This window comes from Coturnix japonica, chromosome 2 (genome assembly GCF_054131305.1).
Source record: "Coturnix japonica strain WE chromosome 2, WE-NBRP24, whole genome shotgun sequence".
NCBI lineage: Eukaryota > Metazoa > Chordata > Aves > Galliformes > Phasianidae > Coturnix > Coturnix japonica.
Genome location: NC_140664.1, coordinates 30,289,154 through 30,310,264, shown reverse-complemented (window position 1 = coordinate 30,310,264; position 21,111 = coordinate 30,289,154). Strand labels below are relative to the sequence as shown.

At 37.8% G+C, this 21,111-nt stretch overlaps 1 protein-coding gene across 4 annotated transcripts in view; it reads left to right on the top strand.

The window, feature by feature from the left end:
* C2H8orf34 (chromosome 2 C8orf34 homolog) overlaps positions 1–21,111 on the top strand; it is a 146,780-nt gene that overhangs the window by 7,411 nt on the left and 118,258 nt on the right. For 3 of the 4 annotated variants that reach the window (XM_015855747.3, XM_015855746.3, XM_085539453.1), the window contains exon 2: positions 20,484–20,631. The exons of the other annotated variant lie outside the window; for it this stretch is intronic. In XM_015855747.3, coding sequence (XP_015711233.2) covers positions 20,484–20,631 — 148 coding nt within the window. The remainder of the gene's footprint in view (positions 1–20,483; positions 20,632–21,111) is intronic. 4 annotated transcript variants of the gene reach the window in all.

The window sequence follows — 21,111 nt, the reverse complement described above, 5'->3', positions numbered from 1 at the left end:
ATTATCTCCTCTCCTTGCTATTTTGGAGTTTTGTCTCGTTGTCACGTTCCAACATGATCTCCTGTAACCTGCAATTCCATGAAATATCCTCTGTGCACCTTCAGTTTCCGTTTAGCTTTTGGTTTGGCAGGTTTTACAGAGACAAAAAGGGAGAAGGTTGTTTGTTTGTTATTTTTTTTAATTAAATTTTAAAAAAGGTGGAGACTGATAGCTTGTTATTGTGATTTCTCTGGTGCTTTTTTTTTCCCTTTAAGTATACTAGAGAGGGGCAGTAGATATCATCTTGAGTCCAGAGATAAACTATAAAGACTACCCAAACTCCTCATTCGTACTGGAATATTACAGACATTAAGATGTTATCTGCTGTATTCTCTATTCTTCCCATTGTACAGATGCATGCTTTCTTAGTTTTCTAGCTGTGAAATATGAGAAGGAGATATCTTCTCTACAAATACGTGACGCTTCTGTATGTGAAACCATGAGAAACAATTAAAATGGATCTGGAAGCAAGACCATTTTCAAATAGAATTGTGGAAAAATATTGACTTCTCAATGAAGGCTGTGTACTGTTTCAGACATCACTGAAGGTTATGACAAGCAGCGCTCACTTGATGAAAACAAAACCCTAACATCCTAAGGCCTAACCCAAAGCCTGTTGAAGATGCCCAACCCTAACAAGCCTAACCCAAAGGGGAATCCAACCCTAATCCTACTGATGATGCTGAACTCTAAGAGGATTCTAACCCTGTTGGTGGTGCCTAACCCTCACCCTAATTCTACTGATAGTGCCCAATCCAAACTCTAACCTTAAGGGGACCCTAACCCAATCCTATAGCCCTAAACATAATCCAAATCCTATCCACAACTGTAACCCTGTGAGAAATGCTCATGTTCAGTAGTCTATGCTTAGACAGAATTTGCTATGAATCACAATTTATTTCATGCTTTACTAATAGCAAACAACTTGAGAAAAGGTGCATTGGATTGGTGAGATGCAACAGTTTATATTTCCTACTTCTTGGAGTGAATTCTCTTGCTCATTTCCTCACTGGTTTAGTACTCCAGGATTCACAGCCTATCTGATGCTTCTAATTCCCCCAGTGAGTGTCCCACACCCTTGGTTACGCCCTCTCTATTCTTCTATTATTATTATTTTTTAACTGTTATGGTGTGCTGGGATAACCTCTCCTCTCTGTCTATCATTCAAACCACATAACTGGTTTGTATCAATACATCTCCTGATGTTACTCAAAAACACAGGTTTTCTGTTCTACAAGCAGGGATTTATCATATATCAGAGCTCCATGGCACCTCTTTGGATCTCTTTGGAGTCATAATGTCTTACTGTTATGCAAAAAATGTTTCTTTCCCAAAAAGAAACAAGCCATAACCCTAGGAGGAGCCTAACCCCAAGGGGAGCCTATCCATAACCCCTAACCCTATTGAAAGTGCCTAATACTAACCTTAATCCTAACCAAATCATTATCCTAATCCTAAGGAGGGTCTAAGCCTAAAGGGAGTCTAACACAAAACCTACCTGTAACCCAAACCCTGAACTCTGTTGATAGTGCCTAACCCTAAGCAGAGCCTAACTCTAACCTAAATGCTAACCCTATTGATGGTGCCTAACCCTAAGGGGAGTCTATGAGACCTATGAGTGGCCTAACTCTAAACGTAACCGTAAGCATAGTCCTAACCCTGAAGGGAGCCTAAATCTAACTCAAACCCTAACACTAAGAAGAACATAACCCTAAGTCTGTTGATAGTGCCTAATCCTAACTCAAACAACCCCAACTCATCGCCTAACCTTTAAGGTTAGCCTAACCCTATCTCTACTGCTTAAACAAAGTCTAACCCAAATGCTAAACCTATTGATGGTGCCCAAACCTAATCCAAATCTCCCAGTCTAACCCAAGTCCTCAGTACAGGAGAGACACAGACTTGTTTGAGCACGTTCACAGAGGGTAACAAAAATGATGCAAGGGATGGAACACCTCTCCTATGAGAACAGGCTGAGACAGCTGGGGCTGTTCAGCCCAGAGAACAGAAGGCTACGAGGAGACCTGATAGCAGTCTTTTAGTATCTAAAGGAAGGCTGTATAAGAAGGAAGAGGACAGATTCTTTAGCAGTGTCTGTGGTGACAGGGCAAGGGGAAATAGTTTCAAACATAGAGAGGGGAGATTTAGGTTGAATATAAGGAAAGTCTTCTCAAGTGAGGGTGGTAAGGTTGCCTAGAGATGTGGTTGGTAATCCATATCTGAAGACCTTCAAGGTCAGGCTGGATGGGGCTGTATACAACCTGTTCTAGCTGTAGGTGTTCCTGTTCAGTGCTGGAGAGTTGGACTGGATGGCCTTCAGAGGTCACTTTCAATTCTAAGGATTCTATGATTCTATGAAAAATTAATTCTGAGATGTAGGAAAGGGCATGATCAGTTGAAATTGACATCTATGTCTTTACAAAGACCACCCAAACATCCATATCTACTCTCAGTATGAAGGGTAATATTGTCTTAAAACTTGCAATGGGCATGTTTTTGACGGGCTTAAATTTTATGTCAGTTGTGGTATCTCATGCTGTGTTAGTTTCTCTTCTGGCTACTCTGTTTCACAGTATATCTATTTTTAGTTCCATCTAAAACGTTCAGTCAAGGTTGTTAGGCTGGAGTTAGGATGCCTCCCTTGACTTGCTCTTCTGTGATTATGGGCACTTTTCTTTCACCATTCATATACAATGAAAGCATTGTATTTGCATTAAATGTAGCTTTTTCCAGCGAAACACTTCAGATTTGAGCTTAACTTCAAATAGCAGTGTGAGAAAATGTGTTTCACTTATAGGAAATGCTTGTACAAAATGAAGAACTCGTGAACTTGTTGAGCTTAACTTCAAATAGCAGTTCAAATAGCAGTGAGAAAAACGTGTTTCACTTATAGGAAATGCTTGTACAAAATGAAGAACTCGTGAACTTGTTCATCCATAAGTAGAAGACTATTTTGTATCAGTCACCTCTTGCAAAATTTTTGTCCATGTAGAGAGTGGAAATTGCTATCTTCTTCTGTACTTACTTAAACAAAGGATTTTTCTCTGTCCTCTTTTTGCTAGCTCCCTGCAATTTTTAATGAGTAAAATCACTCTATTCATGCACCAGATTTCTCTAGTAGCTGGAACAATAAGCTTATCAGGCTCTTTTGTTGGTTTCAGACAAGCTGTTTTCTTGGGCCAGAATCATGACAGTTTAGGACTTTCAATTGTTTTGGAGTCTTCTTAATTAAATCTTCCCTTAAAGCTTGCTTTATTGGAGTTGCTTAGCACCTGGAGCACCAGGTTCTGAGGCTGATCTAAAAGCCAGCTACTGCAGGTCCTGTTTGTCTTCATCCTTGGCTGCTTATTCATCTTATTCATCCTCTCTGAGGATGTACTCCACTCAGGACTAACCATGGAGAGAATGCAGGCTGCAGTTTGCTCAGTGGCTTTTTAAGACACGTACTTCTGATTGATTTAGAGTCCCCAGGGAAAACATAATATTTCAGAACTAGTTCATTACAGTGCCTGTAAATAATAATGCCTGTAGTCTAAAAAGTGTAAGACAGTGAAGCTATCTGGAGACAAAGACTGAATTGGAGACTTACCAGTATGGAGTGAGAGAAGATGCACAAAAAGAGAACTAAGTTGATAGAGCATCAGATTTAATCTAGATTTCTTACCCTGTGAAGCAAGAATGCCTGAAACAAGAAGACAGCAAGGGTACAGAAGGAACAAAGGTAAATAGGAGAATTTATTTTCTTATATGTTTTTCTATGATAATAGAGAAATGATGAGAAGAATGAAGTTGTCCAAAATGAAGATCCACTTAACATTTACTTAAACATTTACTTGAACATTTTCATAAACATTTACTTAAATGCAGAAGAAAAAAAAAAAAAAAGTTCTTTTCCTGACTCTTCTCATAAACATATACAATGGTTATATGGAGATGGTGATCCAATATTTGGCTTCTCTTCTTACTAGTGCCTTTGTTGTCCTTCTGCATTGGTCACAGGTAGTATTCTCTGTTTGTGTTTCCTTTTCCTTTATCTGCCTTATTTATCTGCACAAAAATTGCAAACTCCTTTGGTTCTTACAGCTTTCATGCGGTTTAGGAGTTTTTACAGCTCACTGTGGCCCTTCTGCTTCCTGTTCGTCTTTGTACTGCCTTCGTTTCTGACAGTGCTATAAATCTCATTAATTGGTGTCACACATTAAAAAAAATAAAAATAAAAAAAAAATTCCTTTTCCCTTTTCTCCTATTCAGTGTGGCCATTCAGAGCAATGAGAAGTCTCAAGACTGCAGTGTAGTTCATGTGAGCACATTGTGTTCCCACAGGCAGCTCTTCCTTAGCCAGTGAGCCCCTAATATGTGAGAGAAAGGCCTTCACTCATAACCAGGCAGATTTAGTCTAACATTAAATTATCAGCAATCAAATCATCAGGAAGCTTTAATTGAACAATCACTGTCAGTGTTGGGAAGTTACTTTGCTGTGTCGAACAAACAAAAACATACGTGAGGGATTTGCAGGCATTGTTTTCTAAATAATAATTAAAAAAAACACTTTAGAAAATGAGATTAATTATGCTTTGACTGTTATTAAAAATAGATTGGCAATCCAAACCTTAGCGTGTCTTCTCAAATCACCGAGGTCTCAGCTTTGAGAAGTGAAGTACTTTTTGTGCTTGCCTAAGCTGTTGCAGTTTTGATGGTAGAAACCTCTGGTGAGAAAAGATGAACAGAACTACAGTTAAAGGTACAATTCAGATATGTTTCCTTAAAAATTACCTTTACTACCAACTGTAAGTTCTCAGTCAGCACAGTAATAGTATCCTGATTTCAGCAGGAACAGAGTTGATTTTCTGCATAGTGTCTGATATCATGATGTGTTTTGGCTTTAGGAGAAAAAACAGCGTTGGTAATGCAGCAATGTTTTAGCTGCTGAGCAGTGCTGCATGCAGACAAGGGTATTTCAGCTCCTCCTAGTGACCTCAGCCCCCTTGCTGGCAGGGCCGAAGTAGCTGGGAGGCAACAGAACAAGGGCAGCTGACCAAAAGAGTGTTCCATATCCTATAGTTTAATGTGGAAACTATAAAGAAGGAATTGGTAGGGGAGCAGCCACTGCTTGGGTCCTGGCTGGGTGTCTGTTAGCAAGTGATGAGCAGTTGTGTTGCACATGTCTCTTTTTTTAAAATATGTATATTTACTATTATTTCTGTTTTGTACTATTAAATAGTTTTATCTCAACCTGAGTTCTACCTTTTTTTTTCTTCCTGATTATCATCCCCATCCTGCTAGGATGTGTGGCTATGAGTGATTGGCCCTGTGATGCTGAGCTGACTCACAAGTTAAACCACATCAAATAATTATTTAAATATGCTGTAAGAATATTCTCAGGTTTCTTGTAAGACAAGCTCCTCTCCTCTTTTGTTTGTAAACTTAACCCAAATGTCAGCATGTGGATATAGCAGTTAGTGTCCTGCATCGGTTGGTGAGAGCACACTGCCTAAATGGTCTGTGATAGGAGATATTCAGGGAACCAATGGCAATCTCTGGAAATAAACTAGTTTGATTATATGCTGAAGTTACCTTGTTTGAGCCAGAAAGTTATTTCATTAAGCTGATTCATGTAATGTAATTATTAGAACTCAGAATTCAATTTTTTATGACTCTTAAACATATTTTCCCTATTTTACTGCCTTTACTTTTCTTGTAAGAATATTTACTCAATAATTTCTGTATTTTTTAATGCAGAGCATTAAAGTTAGATTCATAACTTCTTTCATTTTTATGTTCTGCATAATGTAAAAATTCCTTTACTACTGTGATCATATGTATAACTTATTTAACCTATAACTTAGGCTGGAAAGAGCATCCTGATTATGTAAGCTAGTATTTATTTAGCTGTCCCCATTATCTCAGGCCTGCTTTATTTGTGGGCATGCTATGATAAGCATCAGCTTTAAGCCTTTGCAACCAGTGCATTTGTCCTCCCAGAGGCCAAAGAGAAGTATCTAACAACCATCATTTCAGGCACTTTTTTTGGCTCAATATTGACACAGTTTGCAGTTCTCAGCTGCTGTTGATAGATAGTGTGAGGGAGGTTGTTAACATTTCTTAGTTTAGTGAAGAGTCCATAAAGATGTGAGCATTCCAGGATCTTTTTAATGGAACAAATCCTGAATAACCCATGAGAAAAATCATGAAGGTAAAACTGTATGCATGTTTCAGCTTTTTTTCCCAGTTACCCAAATTTCCCTTTACATATGAATCTGAATTTGAATGATATTCATTTTCAGCCATAAGTGCTGGCATTATGCTGTGAGGTCCAAAACAAACAAGCAACAAAAAAAGATCCAATAATACAGTTAGCAGTAATTGGGTTATTCATACTTCAGCTTGTGTCTTTGGGCATCATTTTTCACATGTGTCCTTAAAATGTAAGGTATGCTGTTTTAAAATTCTTCATTATGACACAATGATGAGCAGATGTAAGTAGGTCTGAGAATGTAAAATGTATAGCCATCATTTTGGAAGACAGGGAGTGACAATGTGCAACTCAAAGCTGGCTAGATATCTCCTTCTATTTTTGTTGTTCTTGTTGAAAAGCACTGATCCTTTAAATCTTTCCATTTACTGAACTGAAAGGTTTTGGTAAAGCCAGCTGAAGTGTTTTTGTGATAGGCTGACTTTCAGCTATACTTCCTAATTTGGCTGAACTGGTATTCTTGTTGTCTCTTTAAGCTCCTACGAGCTGTCTCTGTGGCTTGACTGTATAGAGAACAAAACAGTCAATCCTTTGGGGAAGACACTGGTCATCAGTATTGGTGGCATTTATCCCATCCTTTTTCTTCAAGGTTCTCTTTTGCATTGACCAGTAGTATTTGCAAGCCTTAGGCCATGGGTGTCCAACCTTTTGGCTTACTTGGGCTGCAGTGAGTGAAGAGGAACCGTCTTGGGCTGCTTATAAAACGTACCAGTCCATCCAAAAGTAATGCCTCCTCTTTATTTCCACAGAAACCGTAGCAGATACAAAGAGCGCATATTTGATAGAGCATATTCTGAGCTTTAAGACACTCATTTTTAATGTAGCCACCACCATTTGCTATGCATTTTTGCCAGCAATGAACAAGAGCCTGAATAGCTATGCTTGTAAAATTCTGCACCAGTGAGGTGACAGTGACTGGTCACCTTTAGCTGAAACGCACCACCCACCACCTCACTGTGCTCTTGTCCACTCTTTGTCTCTGTAAATGTTCACCAAGCAACAGTGAAAGTCATTGATGCAATTATTTTCACATGGAGGACTTCAATAATACACATTTTGCTTCAGATGTGCTCCCAGGTCTAATATCTGAGTGTATGAAAATTTACCATATTATTACAGAAAATGGAATCTGTAAATTCCTGTAATTATAGGGTCTATTATCATAATCAAAGAGTTCATTTTGTATCTTTTTACCCTACATTCATTGGAACATTGAGGTGTTATTTTTTGTTAGAGAATATCAGAAAAAAAAAAAAAAAGCATCAAAATAATTGTGAGATCCATACTTATACAAAGTACTTCCAAATTTCAATAGTACTTGAGTGTATTGTTTAAATCTGAAGCGGTAGTACCAGCTCTGTCGACTGGTGCTGACATGGAAGAAGGTGGACTTTGTTAAGGTGCCTAATAAAGTTAATTTCTTGCAAAGAATTGGGATCAGCCTTTCTTGGTGGGTTTTAGACAACCCATAATTTGTTTGTCAGTTGAATTCTGAGTTGTTTAATGATTCTGATGTATATCACTAATATATGTGTATGTGTATATATCGTTATGGAAAAAAGGAATGCTTTTATATACCTCCTACCAGATGGCTGATTTTGTGTTGGTTTTTGTGCTTTGGTTTTTGTTGTTTTTTTTTTTTAAATTTTCATTTAAGCCAGTACTTAAGCATTAATTTTATGTCTTACACAAAAACTATTTAGATAATGACTTTCCAGTTGATAGGCAAACTTTACGAGTGTTAGGGGATATGTTTTAAGAACACTCGATTACTGTGAGTTGTGCACATGATTTCTGGCAGATCAGGTAAGCAAACAGGGGTGACCTGGGAATTGCAATATGAGTGTGCCTTTTCAGAAGGTAAGGTCGGTGCCTGCTTTGCAAGTAAAGATTTTACTTCATAGGCACAGTCTGTTGGACAGCTTACTGTTTGTCTTCAGTAGGCCTTGAGGATTGTTCTGGCAGCTTGGACCATTTGCAAATGGTGACCGAGGCAATGACTGTACTTTCTCAGGGCTCAGGAGAGCAAAGAACCTGGTAACGCCAGCAGAAGACAGTGTGGGAAGCCTAGAAGGTGGCCCATGGGCAGCTCTGTACTCAGTGTTAATATACCCTTCCCCTGATTCTGCATCTCTCATACTTGACTTTTCATTGTTCACATTACACTCTAAACCCCAGTCCTTCTAGCCTGTCCTGCTTAGGTCAAAATGGGTATGTGTGTGTCTTTTTTCTTGCACGTGCCTCATCTTTAGTTTGTTTTGTAGTTTGACTGTGATGGGATATTCATTCTCAAAAGTTTCCCAGCTTTAAGCATGGAAATACCCATTTTAATTTGACTCCAAATGAAGTGATTATCCATGAAGGCTAAGCGTGTTACAAATCTGTCAGAACTTTAAAAATAATACTAAGGGAAAAAAAGATATAATTAAGACAATTTCTCTATCATCTTGTTCGCTAATGAGGAAAGTCATACAAGTAATTGTGGGTGAACTAATGGATGATAAATATGCACATGGAAGCAATAACAGGTGGATTTTACTTCCAACTGAACTAGAATTACTAATGTGTCTTCCAAAATGGGGCTAAAGTTATAGTCAGCTACACTCATACTATTGCAGTTGTCTGTGTCATGTGGTAGCGTGTAATAAATGACAGTACACAGAAAGATGGAAGATCCCCTGGAGTATAGAAAACCAGAAGGTTAAACAGTGAGTTCTCTTCTGGTTATTACTTATTTTAAAATCACTGATGGATAATCAAGCTTTATTATATCCATGTGCTGATGGCTTTTGCATAGCAAAAAATTCCTGAATTTTAGCATTTAAGGGGACCAAGTCTTTTTGTTCTGATTTCAGTGTGGATTTTACTGTATTTTTCACTGCAGAGTAGAACATTGGTATTTAATTAAGCAAAAACCTCAGTTACTCCTAACTGTGTGTTAGAATTACTACGCATATAAAAGTGTTAGTATACAAGGAGAATTTTATAATCTTCATTTGCAGTGAGTGTAGTGTATGAACTGAGTAGAACCAAACTGAACAGGGTTGTGCATTCTCAAAAGCATCTGGGAACTCTCAGGTATCAGCTTGCAGGTGATTATTCTATTAAGATACATAGTACCTCATGTTACCTGTAGAAGGCAAATCAGGCTGACCTTTCCTGTAAGGGGGAAAAAGGATACACTTACTTGGCTTTGAATCAATCAAGTAATTGCTTTATAGGTGAAATAACCATCTGTATTTTAATGTGAAATATTAAAATATCCTTGTCAATACTCACTAGTCTTATGGAAGGAGCTTCAGCCCTATTTACAGTGCATAAATTCTGCAGATATATAAAAGAAACGCCTGTGTTCTGCTGTGATGAAATTGAATTTCCAGATTTTTCTATAGCAACAAATTCTGACCTTTCCAGTTCAGACATCTCCATTGTATTGGCACATAATAAGCATTTAGTTCTATTTAAAAACTGGTTTCAATATTGGTATGAAGTCTTAGGAGAACAAGTCAATCTTGTAAATCAGGTAAATAAAAGGAAATAATGATGCATATCTTGAATAGATATTCATCTATTCAAAATCTATAAACAAAACTTGTAATTGGACTACTACCAACTACTGTTGATCTCACATGGGCTTTCCACAGGCTGCAGCTTTCAAAGCACTGCTCTAATATGGGTCCATACCACAGGGCCCACCCTTCAGGACTGCATGGGTACCATGGATAGCAGCTCCCCCAGTCCTGGCCAACTGTGGTCTCCTCTCCACAGGCTCCTGTGAGCTGTGGCTCCTTCATGGCTGTCAGTGGAGCTCTGCTCTATATGATGCCCATAGGCTGCAGGGGTACATCCTGCTTCACAGTAGGCCTCTGTTGGTCTGCAAGGCACTTCTACTCTGCCTCTAGAGTACATCCTGTCCTCCTCCTGCACTGATCTTGATGGCTACAGGGTTGTTTCTCTCCCATTTCTCACTCCTATCTCCCAGCTGCCGTTGCCCTTCCTTAAATCTGTTCTCCCAGAGCACACTCATTATCACTCATGACAGCAGTGGGTTCCTTTTGGAGCAGCTACAGCTGGCTCTGTTCTGACATGGGGCAGTGCAGGTCTGTGCTCATGGGAGGCACCCGTGCAGCCTGCACTGCTGACTCCAAAACCTTGCCACATCAACTCACTATTCTTTATCTCCCTTTACCTCTTGTTCCTACATCTGAGGCTGCTTGCCACAAGTTTATATGCAGCCCAAGTACATGCTTTGTTCTTGTTAATCTGAAACTCAAAGGTACTTTCCAACTGTAATCCATGCAATCCAACACTGTCTAGTAACAGTTTTTATTTTCGTTAGAATTCATAGCATTCTGCCTTAGGTATGTCATTATATTTGTGTGAAAGCATGAGCTCATGCTTTCTAGGAAGGCTAAAAAGTTATTTTACTTAGGGTTTGTGTTTTTATGTGGATTTGTTATAAAATACTTTTGTTATTTTTAAAGCACTCTTTAGAAGATTACGATCAGCTGTCACTTAAAAAAAAAATGCTGATCAATGCCTGCTTTTTGAGTTTACAATACAATCAGAAATGGTCAGAGAATCCTTCTGTTTTTCACTTGCTTGGGGACTGTGGGATGTCTGATTCAGCCTGTGGGGATTAGACTTGCACCTTCTTGCTGGAGAGCGTCAGCAGACTGTAGCATAGTTATTCAGGCAGCTACCTTGAAAAAGTACTTTTGGATTCTGGTCACTTTGCTGTGATTGGCTTTGTTTGATCCTGAAGTGTTTGGATAAAATAAGTGTATTCCGAAGGTATATCAGATTACAAAGGTTCACTTACAGTTTATGTACCTGGAGTGTTTTCAAGTCACACTAATGTTATCAGTACTACAGAGATTGTCAAGATGCAATTTTAGCTTTGGATTAGCTAAGTTTTTCTTAACTCTTTGTTTTGATTCTGTATCTTTTATTGTTCCATAGAGTTCCTAGTACAATCATGTATATGTCCAGAAGTCTTAAAATTCTTATTTGAAATCTGTAATGAAAGCTTTATTTTTAAATGATTTAACTGAAAATTCAAAAGATCAATTCACTCTCTTCTAATAAGTCACATTCCCAAAATAACTAACTAAATAAATGATTAAAATAAATCCAAACCCATTTGATAAAAATTACCCATTAGGTTGTGCTTAAACTTCTGAAATAAATTTATTATAAGCACACTGATTAAATAAAGTGGATATGTAAAGGGAACGGAAACATAATTTAATTTTAAATTTATAGGCAATTAATGGTTGGTTTAATGAGTGATTTCAAAACTTTATATATGAAAGATACCACCTAATTGCTACAATTGATGTGATTTCAACTTTCGTTTAAAGCTTGAATTGGGTGACAGCCTCAAAATGAACCAAGAGGTCTGAAATGAAATACTGAAATTTGAGCGTCCTGATCCAACCATAATTTATTTTTCTAGAACTGCAAGTTTGCAGAATCCCAGACTGGTTGACGTTGAAAGGGATCTCTGGGTCTGCCTGGCCCAGCTCCTGCTTGGGCTGGGACATCCAGAGCAGGATGCCTAAGCTCATGTCCAGGTACCTTTTGGAGATATCCAGGAAGGAGTCTCTCTGGGCTACATGTGCCATTGCTTGGTGACCCATACAGTAAAGAAATGTTTCCTGTGGATTAGATGGAACCTTTTGTGTTACAGATTGTGCCCACTGCTAATTGATTGTCCTGGTACTGAGTACCACTGAAAAGAATCACTGAATAGTTTGGGTTGGAAGGGGCCATAAAGATTTTCCACAAAGAAAATGGTCCAAATAAAATATCAGGCCTTTCTGATATGACTGTTCATCACTGTTGTTGTTATATAGGAAGCAAAATTTTAACAAGCTTTTAAAATTATTAAATATGAAGTGGCAAAAATTTAGTTTGTTCTTTTTGAAGGTCAATATTTTATATATTTGTATATATATTTATATATTTGTATATATTTTTATATATATACTTATAAATTATATATATATATATATATATATACACACACACACACATATATATATACATATGTATATTTAATGTGCAAATGATATTAACTTGAGGACTGGCTTACATGGAAAACTCATGGACTATGCACATTTATTACCCTAAGATATGTCATAGCCTGTAATATCAAATATGTGTCAAAGTAATTTTAAAACAAATAAATGTATTTGTCAAACAGAAGGAATTATTCTTGTTTTATGTGGAATTTGGATTGCATATTAGGAATGCATTCATGAATATACACTTGAGGGGATAAATGCTTCAATACTTCAAGGAAGCATATAAACAAGAGGGGGAATGGCTGTTTATAAGGGTTGGTAGTGATAGGACAAGGGGGAACGATCTTAAACTGAGACAGGGGAGGTTTAGGTTAGATATTAGGAAGAAGTTTTTCATTCAGAGGTAGGTGATGCACTGGAACAAACTGCCTGAGGAGGTTGTGGATGCCCCATCCCTGGAGGCTTTCAAGGACAGGCTGGATGTGGCTCTGGGCAGCCTGGTCTGGTGGTTCATGACCCTGCACCTTGCAGGGGGGTTGAAACTGGATGATCATTGTGATCCCTCCAGGACATTCAACATCCTTGGACAACCTGTTCCAGTGCGTCACCACCCGCTGAGTGAAAAACTTCCTCCTCATATCTAACCTACATTTCCCCTGCATTTAGTTTAAAGCCAGTCCTCCTTGTTCTATCTGCCCATGTAAACAGTCCTTCACAGAACAAAGTAAGTGGTTCTGTACCTGGAGCTCTTCCACCCCCTTCTCCCCATTGCAAAGAGAATGTACTGTATCAAAGTGACTTTCATTTTAATATAGTAGACAAGTCAATTTACTTCTCACATGGTTTGGGCTCTGGGTGGGGATGGTATGTGCATTGCCCAGAAGGTGGGCTGCAGCATTCACCAGCTTTATGCCGTTGCTCAACTCTGGACTCAGATGCTTCTTCTGCCAACTCAACTGTGTTGAGAACTGAGATTTTAAATAATGTGACATTGGGACTCACAATTTTTAGACCAAGTTTGTCAATGTCATATTTCTGGTATTGTGTGTGGATATTATAATGAGTTTCTTACTGGAAAAAGTATTAAATCATGTCCTGCATACTAATGTTCTTTAAGCACTGGTGAATCAATCAGTTAAATTCCCTGAATACTGAAAATAGGAACCAGAAAATTGCATTAGAAGTGATAAATGGGATGCATGTGTTTCGGATGAATTTTTCTTTTGATAATTTATCAGCAGCATATCCAATGTGTGATCTAATTTTAAAACATACATTTGCATGTTTTTAAACTTTATTGAGAAAAATAATCCAGTTTAAAACAAAACCAAAACAAAATCAAAACAGAAAAGCAGCCAACATTTATGGTTGGTAGTTGTATTACTTTTGTTGAACTTCAAAATGTTTGTATAAATTCTAAAACAGACCTAATTTGTGGGGTTAGGCTTCTGGAAGGTAGAAAATGCTTAAAGTTTTTCAATCCTAGAACACTGATCTAGTTCACGAAGGTATTTATACACGCACCTGACTTTATAGTTATTTACTAAATCCTTTTCCCATTAAGTCCCTTAATGTACCATTCATTTTTTTCAGCTACCACCTTTTTCTAATTTCCAGTTATAAACTCTTAATAACCATTACTGTGTAGAGATGTACTGTGCATGGCTGGGGTGGAGTTGCTTTTCCTCACAGCAAACCATGTGGTGCTGTTGTGTTTTAGACTTATGACTAAAGCAGTGTTTGTAGCACACTGATGTTGTAGCCATTGCTGACTGGTGCTGACACAGCATTAGGTCCATCTCTGCTCCGTGCTCTGCCCACTCAGTGTATGAGCTGGAGTAGGCAAGAAGCTGGGAAAGAACCCAACTGACCTGAGCTGACCAAAGAGATATTCCGCAATGTATAATATCATGCTCAACATTAGAAACTAAGGGTAGATTTTTTCCAAGGCAGTCACTGCTCAGACAATGCCTGGGCATCAGCCTGTTTGTGAAGAAAGGTGGTAAGTGATTGCCTTTGTATCACTTGTATTTTTTGTTTGTTTTTTTCACTTACTAAACTATCTTCATCTTGATCCACAAGTTTTTCCTGCTTTTGCTCTTCCAGTTCTCTCCCTCGTTCTGTGGGTGCAGGAATGAATGAGTGGTGCTGGATGCTTAGTTATTGGATAGGGTTCGACCAGAGGCAGCCATGAAAATATCTAGTGCTTTAATTCCTAGTGTAACTTTCTCTTGAAAAACAAACAAACAAGACAAAACAAAAATGTAGGTAGGTGTGAACTGGCAGTGAAGTTTAAGCTGGAAATATGATATAACTTTTTAACAGTTTCAGAATAATTGAATGCTGAGGAAGAAATAACTTCACCTTAGACATTGAAATTGGTGTAAGATTATTTCAGTTCATAGAGAAAGTCAACTATAACTTATTGGGTATTACGAAAGGCAAGAATGTACAGTTAGTTTTGCCTTAGTGCTTTAATTTAAGGAAATCAGTCCAGGTTGTGGTACTCTTTCCTTGCCCTTATCTATGCGTATTCCTCTCAATACACATCCTTTAAACCTTTCAGACAACCAGAGGTTTTTATTTTCTCGTAGTTGAACCGTGAAGTGTTTTGTCTGGTTGACAGAGTGGGTGGAAACTGATGAATATTTCTGAATTACATTTGAGATAAACCTTACAGTATGTCTACTGCAATAGGAACTACCCTTGTCTGATAAATCCTTGCTGAGTCTAGATAATGATACGGTATGCTTCCACAAGTCTGAGATTGTTATGCAGAGATAGAGGGCTGCAGAAAGAAATATAAGCTATTATTGAAAATTGTTGTGATTTGAAAACTGGGGGGAAAAAAGGGACACTGTTGACATTTGCCATGTCAGAGATAATACCTTTACCTTTCATTCTGCTACTGTGAAGTAGTTTTGGAGTAACCTAGTGCTGGTTACCTCCCTGTAAACAGCATTCTTGTCTAGAATGATTGAAAGGAAGGAAAGCTTTTAGAAATAAAGCCAAAGAGTAAATATATTTGAAACTATTTTGTGGGGTTGAAAGAATTGACTAGGGACAAAGTTATTTGAAATGTGAAGAATAAGATAAGTGGAAAGAAACTCTCAAAGGAAAAAATACAACAAGAGTTTCAGATTGATATTGCGCATGCACATTTGCAGTGGTTTTAGTATCATAGTATCATAGTCTCATGCGGGTTGGAAAGGACCTTAGAGATCATCGAGTTCAACCCCCGGGTTTCGAGCCTCCTGTGTAGCAGAGCAGCACTTCTACCAGTTGCGCCACAGGGGGATTCGAACCCGGGCTCCGGTGCTGCAAAGTGGCATTCCTACCACTGTGCCACCAGGGCACAATACTGCACCACTGGGGCACACTATCATGAGATTACTCAGTGGATCTTCAGAATTGTCCACCAGAGCTCATGTATGCAAAAGGTTTTTGTTTCTGCATCAGTAAGATCAGTGATGTGTATTTTATTGGCTATAATGTGCACGAGTGGGATTTCTATCAGAGAGCACTAGTTCATCCAACTCAAGGAACTGACTGTGTGATTTGCAGTGAGTTTGTAGTAGATGGACTATGTTCTGTTCTGCTCTCCAGAGGCTCTCTGTATGCATGATTAGTAACATAGCCCCAGAAACTGATCTATTAGTACTGAATTGGTAAAGTCAAGTAATAGCTGTGCTTTTAAGGACGACTTCTAGTTATTCGGTGATGTTTGTTTTCTGAATCCCACTTCTTTTCCTCATTATATGACCTAGAACTTCCACAATTTAGTATATTACTGCACAAATCAGAAAGAGATTCTGGGGAACAAATGCATCAATCACTAAAAGCCTTTATTAAAATCAGGTTTTCACTCAGTTATAGAGTTTGTGTTCACTTACAGCCTAATGAAGCGACTTCCAAAGCTACATGTAGAAATCTACCTGTCTTCTAGGTGTCTAAGCTCTGTCATGGGCAATGCAGTCAATAAAGTCAGTGGAGCCTGAAGAGCAGTTCTTATCGTAAGTGGAGGTGAGCAGCTCTCTGGTCTCCCTTGGCTTCTTCACTGACTGGACTGTGTGAATACGACTGTATTTAATTAATACTGTAATTATTTAATTTTGGACTGAATACTATCCAAACCTTGTATTTTAAGCTAAGCCTTCTTGTCTTTTTATTTGGTCAGAAAAGAGAGAACAAACGTCTTTTGAGGGTAATTTACTCTGCCAACTTTAAACATTTGACTTAAAACATGAAGAGAGAATGTAGTACTGACAAAATCTGTGTGTGCTCTGCCATACTCTGTAGATGTCTGTATAGTTAAAACTTGTGATTGTTGTCTACTTACTGTTATCAATTATAAGGTAAGATAGAATGTCTCTTAATTAACTTAATAACCTGGTAGGTACATTTAGACACAGCTAATTAGAGCCTTCCTGTAATTGGGGCTATGATTAATAGACTGTGAAGACTGTTTAATTTATATTAAGTGCATGGGCAATCACAGGGAAATTGAATTTTGAGGCTATGTTGAATAACAAGTAGAGGACCTCAGGACAGCACAACAGTGAACAATTATTCTCTTTATAAAACATTAATACATTCAGTCACTAGTTAAGTCCTGATATATAGGTGTTTTTTCTCTGTAGTTCATTCCTGTGACAACCCCCCTTCCTCCGACCCCCCTGCATTCTTCCCTCCCCAGAATCTTTCACACTGTTATTATTATGTGAATGAATCTCTGTTTTGGAAATACTTTTTAAAACAGTATAGCAATATAGTTTAGTAAAATTAATGAGTGTGTATTCCACTGGATCTTGTTTCACTTTTCTAGCCCCCGCCCCGCACCTCCCCTTTTTTTTAATCCCTATCATGCTCAAGGTGCATTCTGGATGGGGCAGAACCTGCAGAATTTTACTTGGGGAAGTTCATTGAGAAAGCAGCAGAAATAAACTTTACTTACTGAAGTGTTGGGGTCTATAGTAGTCTTGCAAGTTCCCTTTCACCACTTTTCTGTGCATCTTTCATGAGTGCAAAGGGAATTAATACGTACTGACCTTTGGTTGTGTTTCTTTGCCTGCTACACAGCTGGAGGGGGAAGTCTGAGTGAGTGACACTGATAGAGAGGGCAAAAGGATGTCAGAAAGGACACAGAGTGAGAAGTTGTAGTGGTGGAAATAAGATAGAAGGAAAGAGATATGATGTGTGATGGGTTCATCTGGCATCCTGGAGACCCAGTCTGTAATGACTTTTTATTCACTATCATTAAGATACAGTGCATGTAGGAAAACAAATTGTAAATATAGGCAACACTTTTGTTTTCTGAATTAGGTGAAATAGGGAAAAAGGGCAAAAAAACGTAATTAATATTTTTAGAGGCAAGCAAACATCTTGCAGTGCTTTTTCATGCATAGTCAAAACTTCTCTCTTGATTTTTTTCTTAAGAAATGAATCCCAGCTTTAGTTATCGTGTGCCATTTTTATTCTACTGTTAGCGCAGAGGCGGCTTCATTGAAAATAGTTGGTCTGTTTTCTTTTTTTAATTTTTTTTGGAGAAAACTTCCCTACTTAACATATTGTGAGTCAGATCAGACTGCTGCTACCCAGAAAGGAGTTTTATTTTTATAACTAGAGTTTTTCATTTAATACCTTTGCCATCTCTGGCGTCTTTTCTGAACTATTTCAAACTTATAAGAGTATATTACAGTACTATTGAATACATTTATCCTTCTGTCTATTGGGCTGTCATTTGAGCAACACATGAGAGCATCAAGTCAGCTTTGGATAGTTTGAATGGAAGCTTAAGACAGTTTCTCTTTTAATAAGGAATAGTGCTGCAGTAAGAATGCCCTCACAGTAGGCATTCCTAAAGTATAGTATACACTTAACTAGAGAAAAAACAGGGTTTTAACTTAAAATGTGAGCTGAGTGCCAAGTAGGATTAGAGGCTTTGTGAATTTTTTGCTTTCCCTCCCTGCTGTGTCTTAACCAAACTACCAAAGACAGGCAAATAACCTATTTCCTATTAACCGCCTACTTGCTAGGGATGACAAGAGTCTAATCTTTACAATTATCATGGGCATCAACAGCAAGGTTGGAGCCTGGGTGAATGGAGGTAGGTCCTTTGACACCATATAAAGAAATGGTAATGTTTTGGAATTGTACACTAATTTTATTTCATGAAAATTCCTCATAAAGAAGGAACTGTTTTTTTTTCCTTCATTTGTACAGTATTGGCTCAACTAATTTGTGACTCCAACTAGATAAAAATAACCCCTACCTATAGGTCTTTTAATCTTACTGAGTTTGCTGTCACAGACTGGCAATGTTTAGCTGATGATGCTCTGGGACACCCCTCCCTGATCTCTAGATCACTGAGGTCCCTTTTTCAATATAAGGGTGAATAAAAAACTGGTCCTGAGTAGTAGCTGATGTCATATCACATTTCTGTGCAACTGTGTTTTTAAGTTTCATTGCAATGTCTAAGTTTTTATTTATCAAATCTGTATTTGTTGGTTTTTTTTTTGTTTTTTGTTGTTTTTTTTTTTTAACTGAAGACCCCCCTTTTTTTTCTTTTCCTTCCTCCCCCACCCTAGGAAAAGTAGCTTAGTTATCGCAACAATCAAGTAGCATTGGTCGTACACTGATGTGTAGATCTCTTCTTATTATCTTTTCTCAAGCTATATTTAATTTTGTAGTGTATTACCAACACCCACACATCACTAAAGAAAATTAATAGCATTAGTGCATGTCTCTCAGTTCTCATCATTTAGTTTTTATTAGTCTACAACAGAAAAAATTATTTTTTCAGACCATAATTTAAATAAATGATTTAAATTGCATCTTGGAGGTTACAGATTGACATTTTTTCTTTGGTAATAGAATCCTCTGCACTGGAATTCCTATAGCTATTGTGGTCCATTACAAGCACAGAATTGCATCTTTCCATTTGTCACTAATTTTGCATTTTGGCAGGGAAAAAAAGGTTTGCTGTTAGAGTGTTGCTAAGCAACAAAAAGATGAATTATTCCAACTTCTGGATTTTTCTTGTATGATGTTTGTCAGAGGGATTTTCCTACATTGTTGAAAGACAGTCTAGATAGAGTCATACTTCTTTTGTTCCCTGTGCATGGTTGCTGAAAATCACACTGTTTTGTCTTCTGAAGCTTAATTTCTATTTCTGAAATGGAAACTTTTTTCCCTTTCATTTTTCACTTACACCTAATTTTTGTATCAGTACTTGAATAAAAAGAACAGAAAGCATTGTAAGACAGTAAGTTATAGTCCAAGTATTGCATACTGCGAGTTATATTTACAAGTGGGTAGAATAGAATAGTCCAGTTGGAAGTGACTTACAAAACTGTTATCGAGTCCAACTACCAGATCACTTAAGGGCTAATAAAAAATTAAAGTTCATTATTAAGTTCATTATCCAAATAACCTCTTAAAGACTAATAGATGTTTTTGCTAAGCTCATTCTTAACTGTCTTCTTCCAAAACAGCTGATTTTAATACCAAGTAACTACTGGTATTTGAAAAAAAATATTCATCAAATGACGTGTGTAAAAGGTAGATGCTGAGTTGTATGGAAGTTCTGATAAGATTTATGCTTGGGGGTAAATTAGAGAATCAGAATGATTTTGTGTGCCCTGGTGGCACAGTGGTGGGAATGCTGCGTTGCAACACCAGGGGCCCGGGTTCGAATCCCCCCTGTGGTGCAAGTGGTAGAAGTGCTGCTCTGCTACACAGGGGCTTGAATCCCAGGTGTTGGACTCGATGATCTCTAAGGTCCCTTCCAACCCTCACGAGACTGTGATACTGTGATAGTATGAGTTGGAAGGAATCCTTGAAGATTATCTAGTCTGTGAATAGGATGATCATTCACAAGATCAGGTTTTTCTAAGCCCCATACACTGAACTTTAAATTCTTCAAATGATGGAGCACCCACAGCTTCTTTGGATGAGCTGATGCAGCTTTGTAATGCTCTTAGTAACTTGATTGTTTTGTTCTTAATAACCTGATTTTTTTTATTTTTTTTTTTTTGTCCTGGTAGGTTGATATAATATATTGGCCTATATTAGTAATTGATTTCCACTCTAAATACAAGCCAACACAGTGCCACATCCTCCTTCTAACTTCCTTATCTGTGTTTTCTCTAAATTTTCTAAAGGAGTTGATGACCAAGCTGATAACAGAGACACCTGACCAGCCAATCCCATTTTTAATTGATCATCTTCAGTCTAAACAAGGGAACCGTGGTCAGCTTCAGAGAACACTGTCTGGCTCTGCCGCCCTTTGGGCAGAGAGTGAAGCATCAGGTATGTTCTGTAAGATGGAAAGGGCTACAATATAATCTTCCCACAATTTTCCTGGGTTGTTTCTTGGATTCTCATGTATTTACTGTGAAAGTGCTAGTCTGTGCTTTTCAGCATACAATAAATCCTGTTTGTCCACTAGAAACTGAATTTAATGTGCAAATACTGATCTAATAGAATCATGGAATGCTGTGGGTTGGAAGGGACCTTAACAAATATCCAGTTCCAATTCCAATAGATCAAGTCCACCCAACCTAGCCTTGAATACTTCTCTTTTAGTTTAAAATCATTCATCATTGTCCTATCACTATCTACCTGTACAGAAACTCAGTCTCCATCTTGTTTATAATCTCCCTTTATATAAACTGAGTTTGTATGTATTGAGGTTACTGGGTTTTGTTGCTTTTATTTTTTGTTTGTTTGATTGATTGATTTTACTACAGGCAATTTTAACAAGCCATAATTCCAGCACTTAATATACTT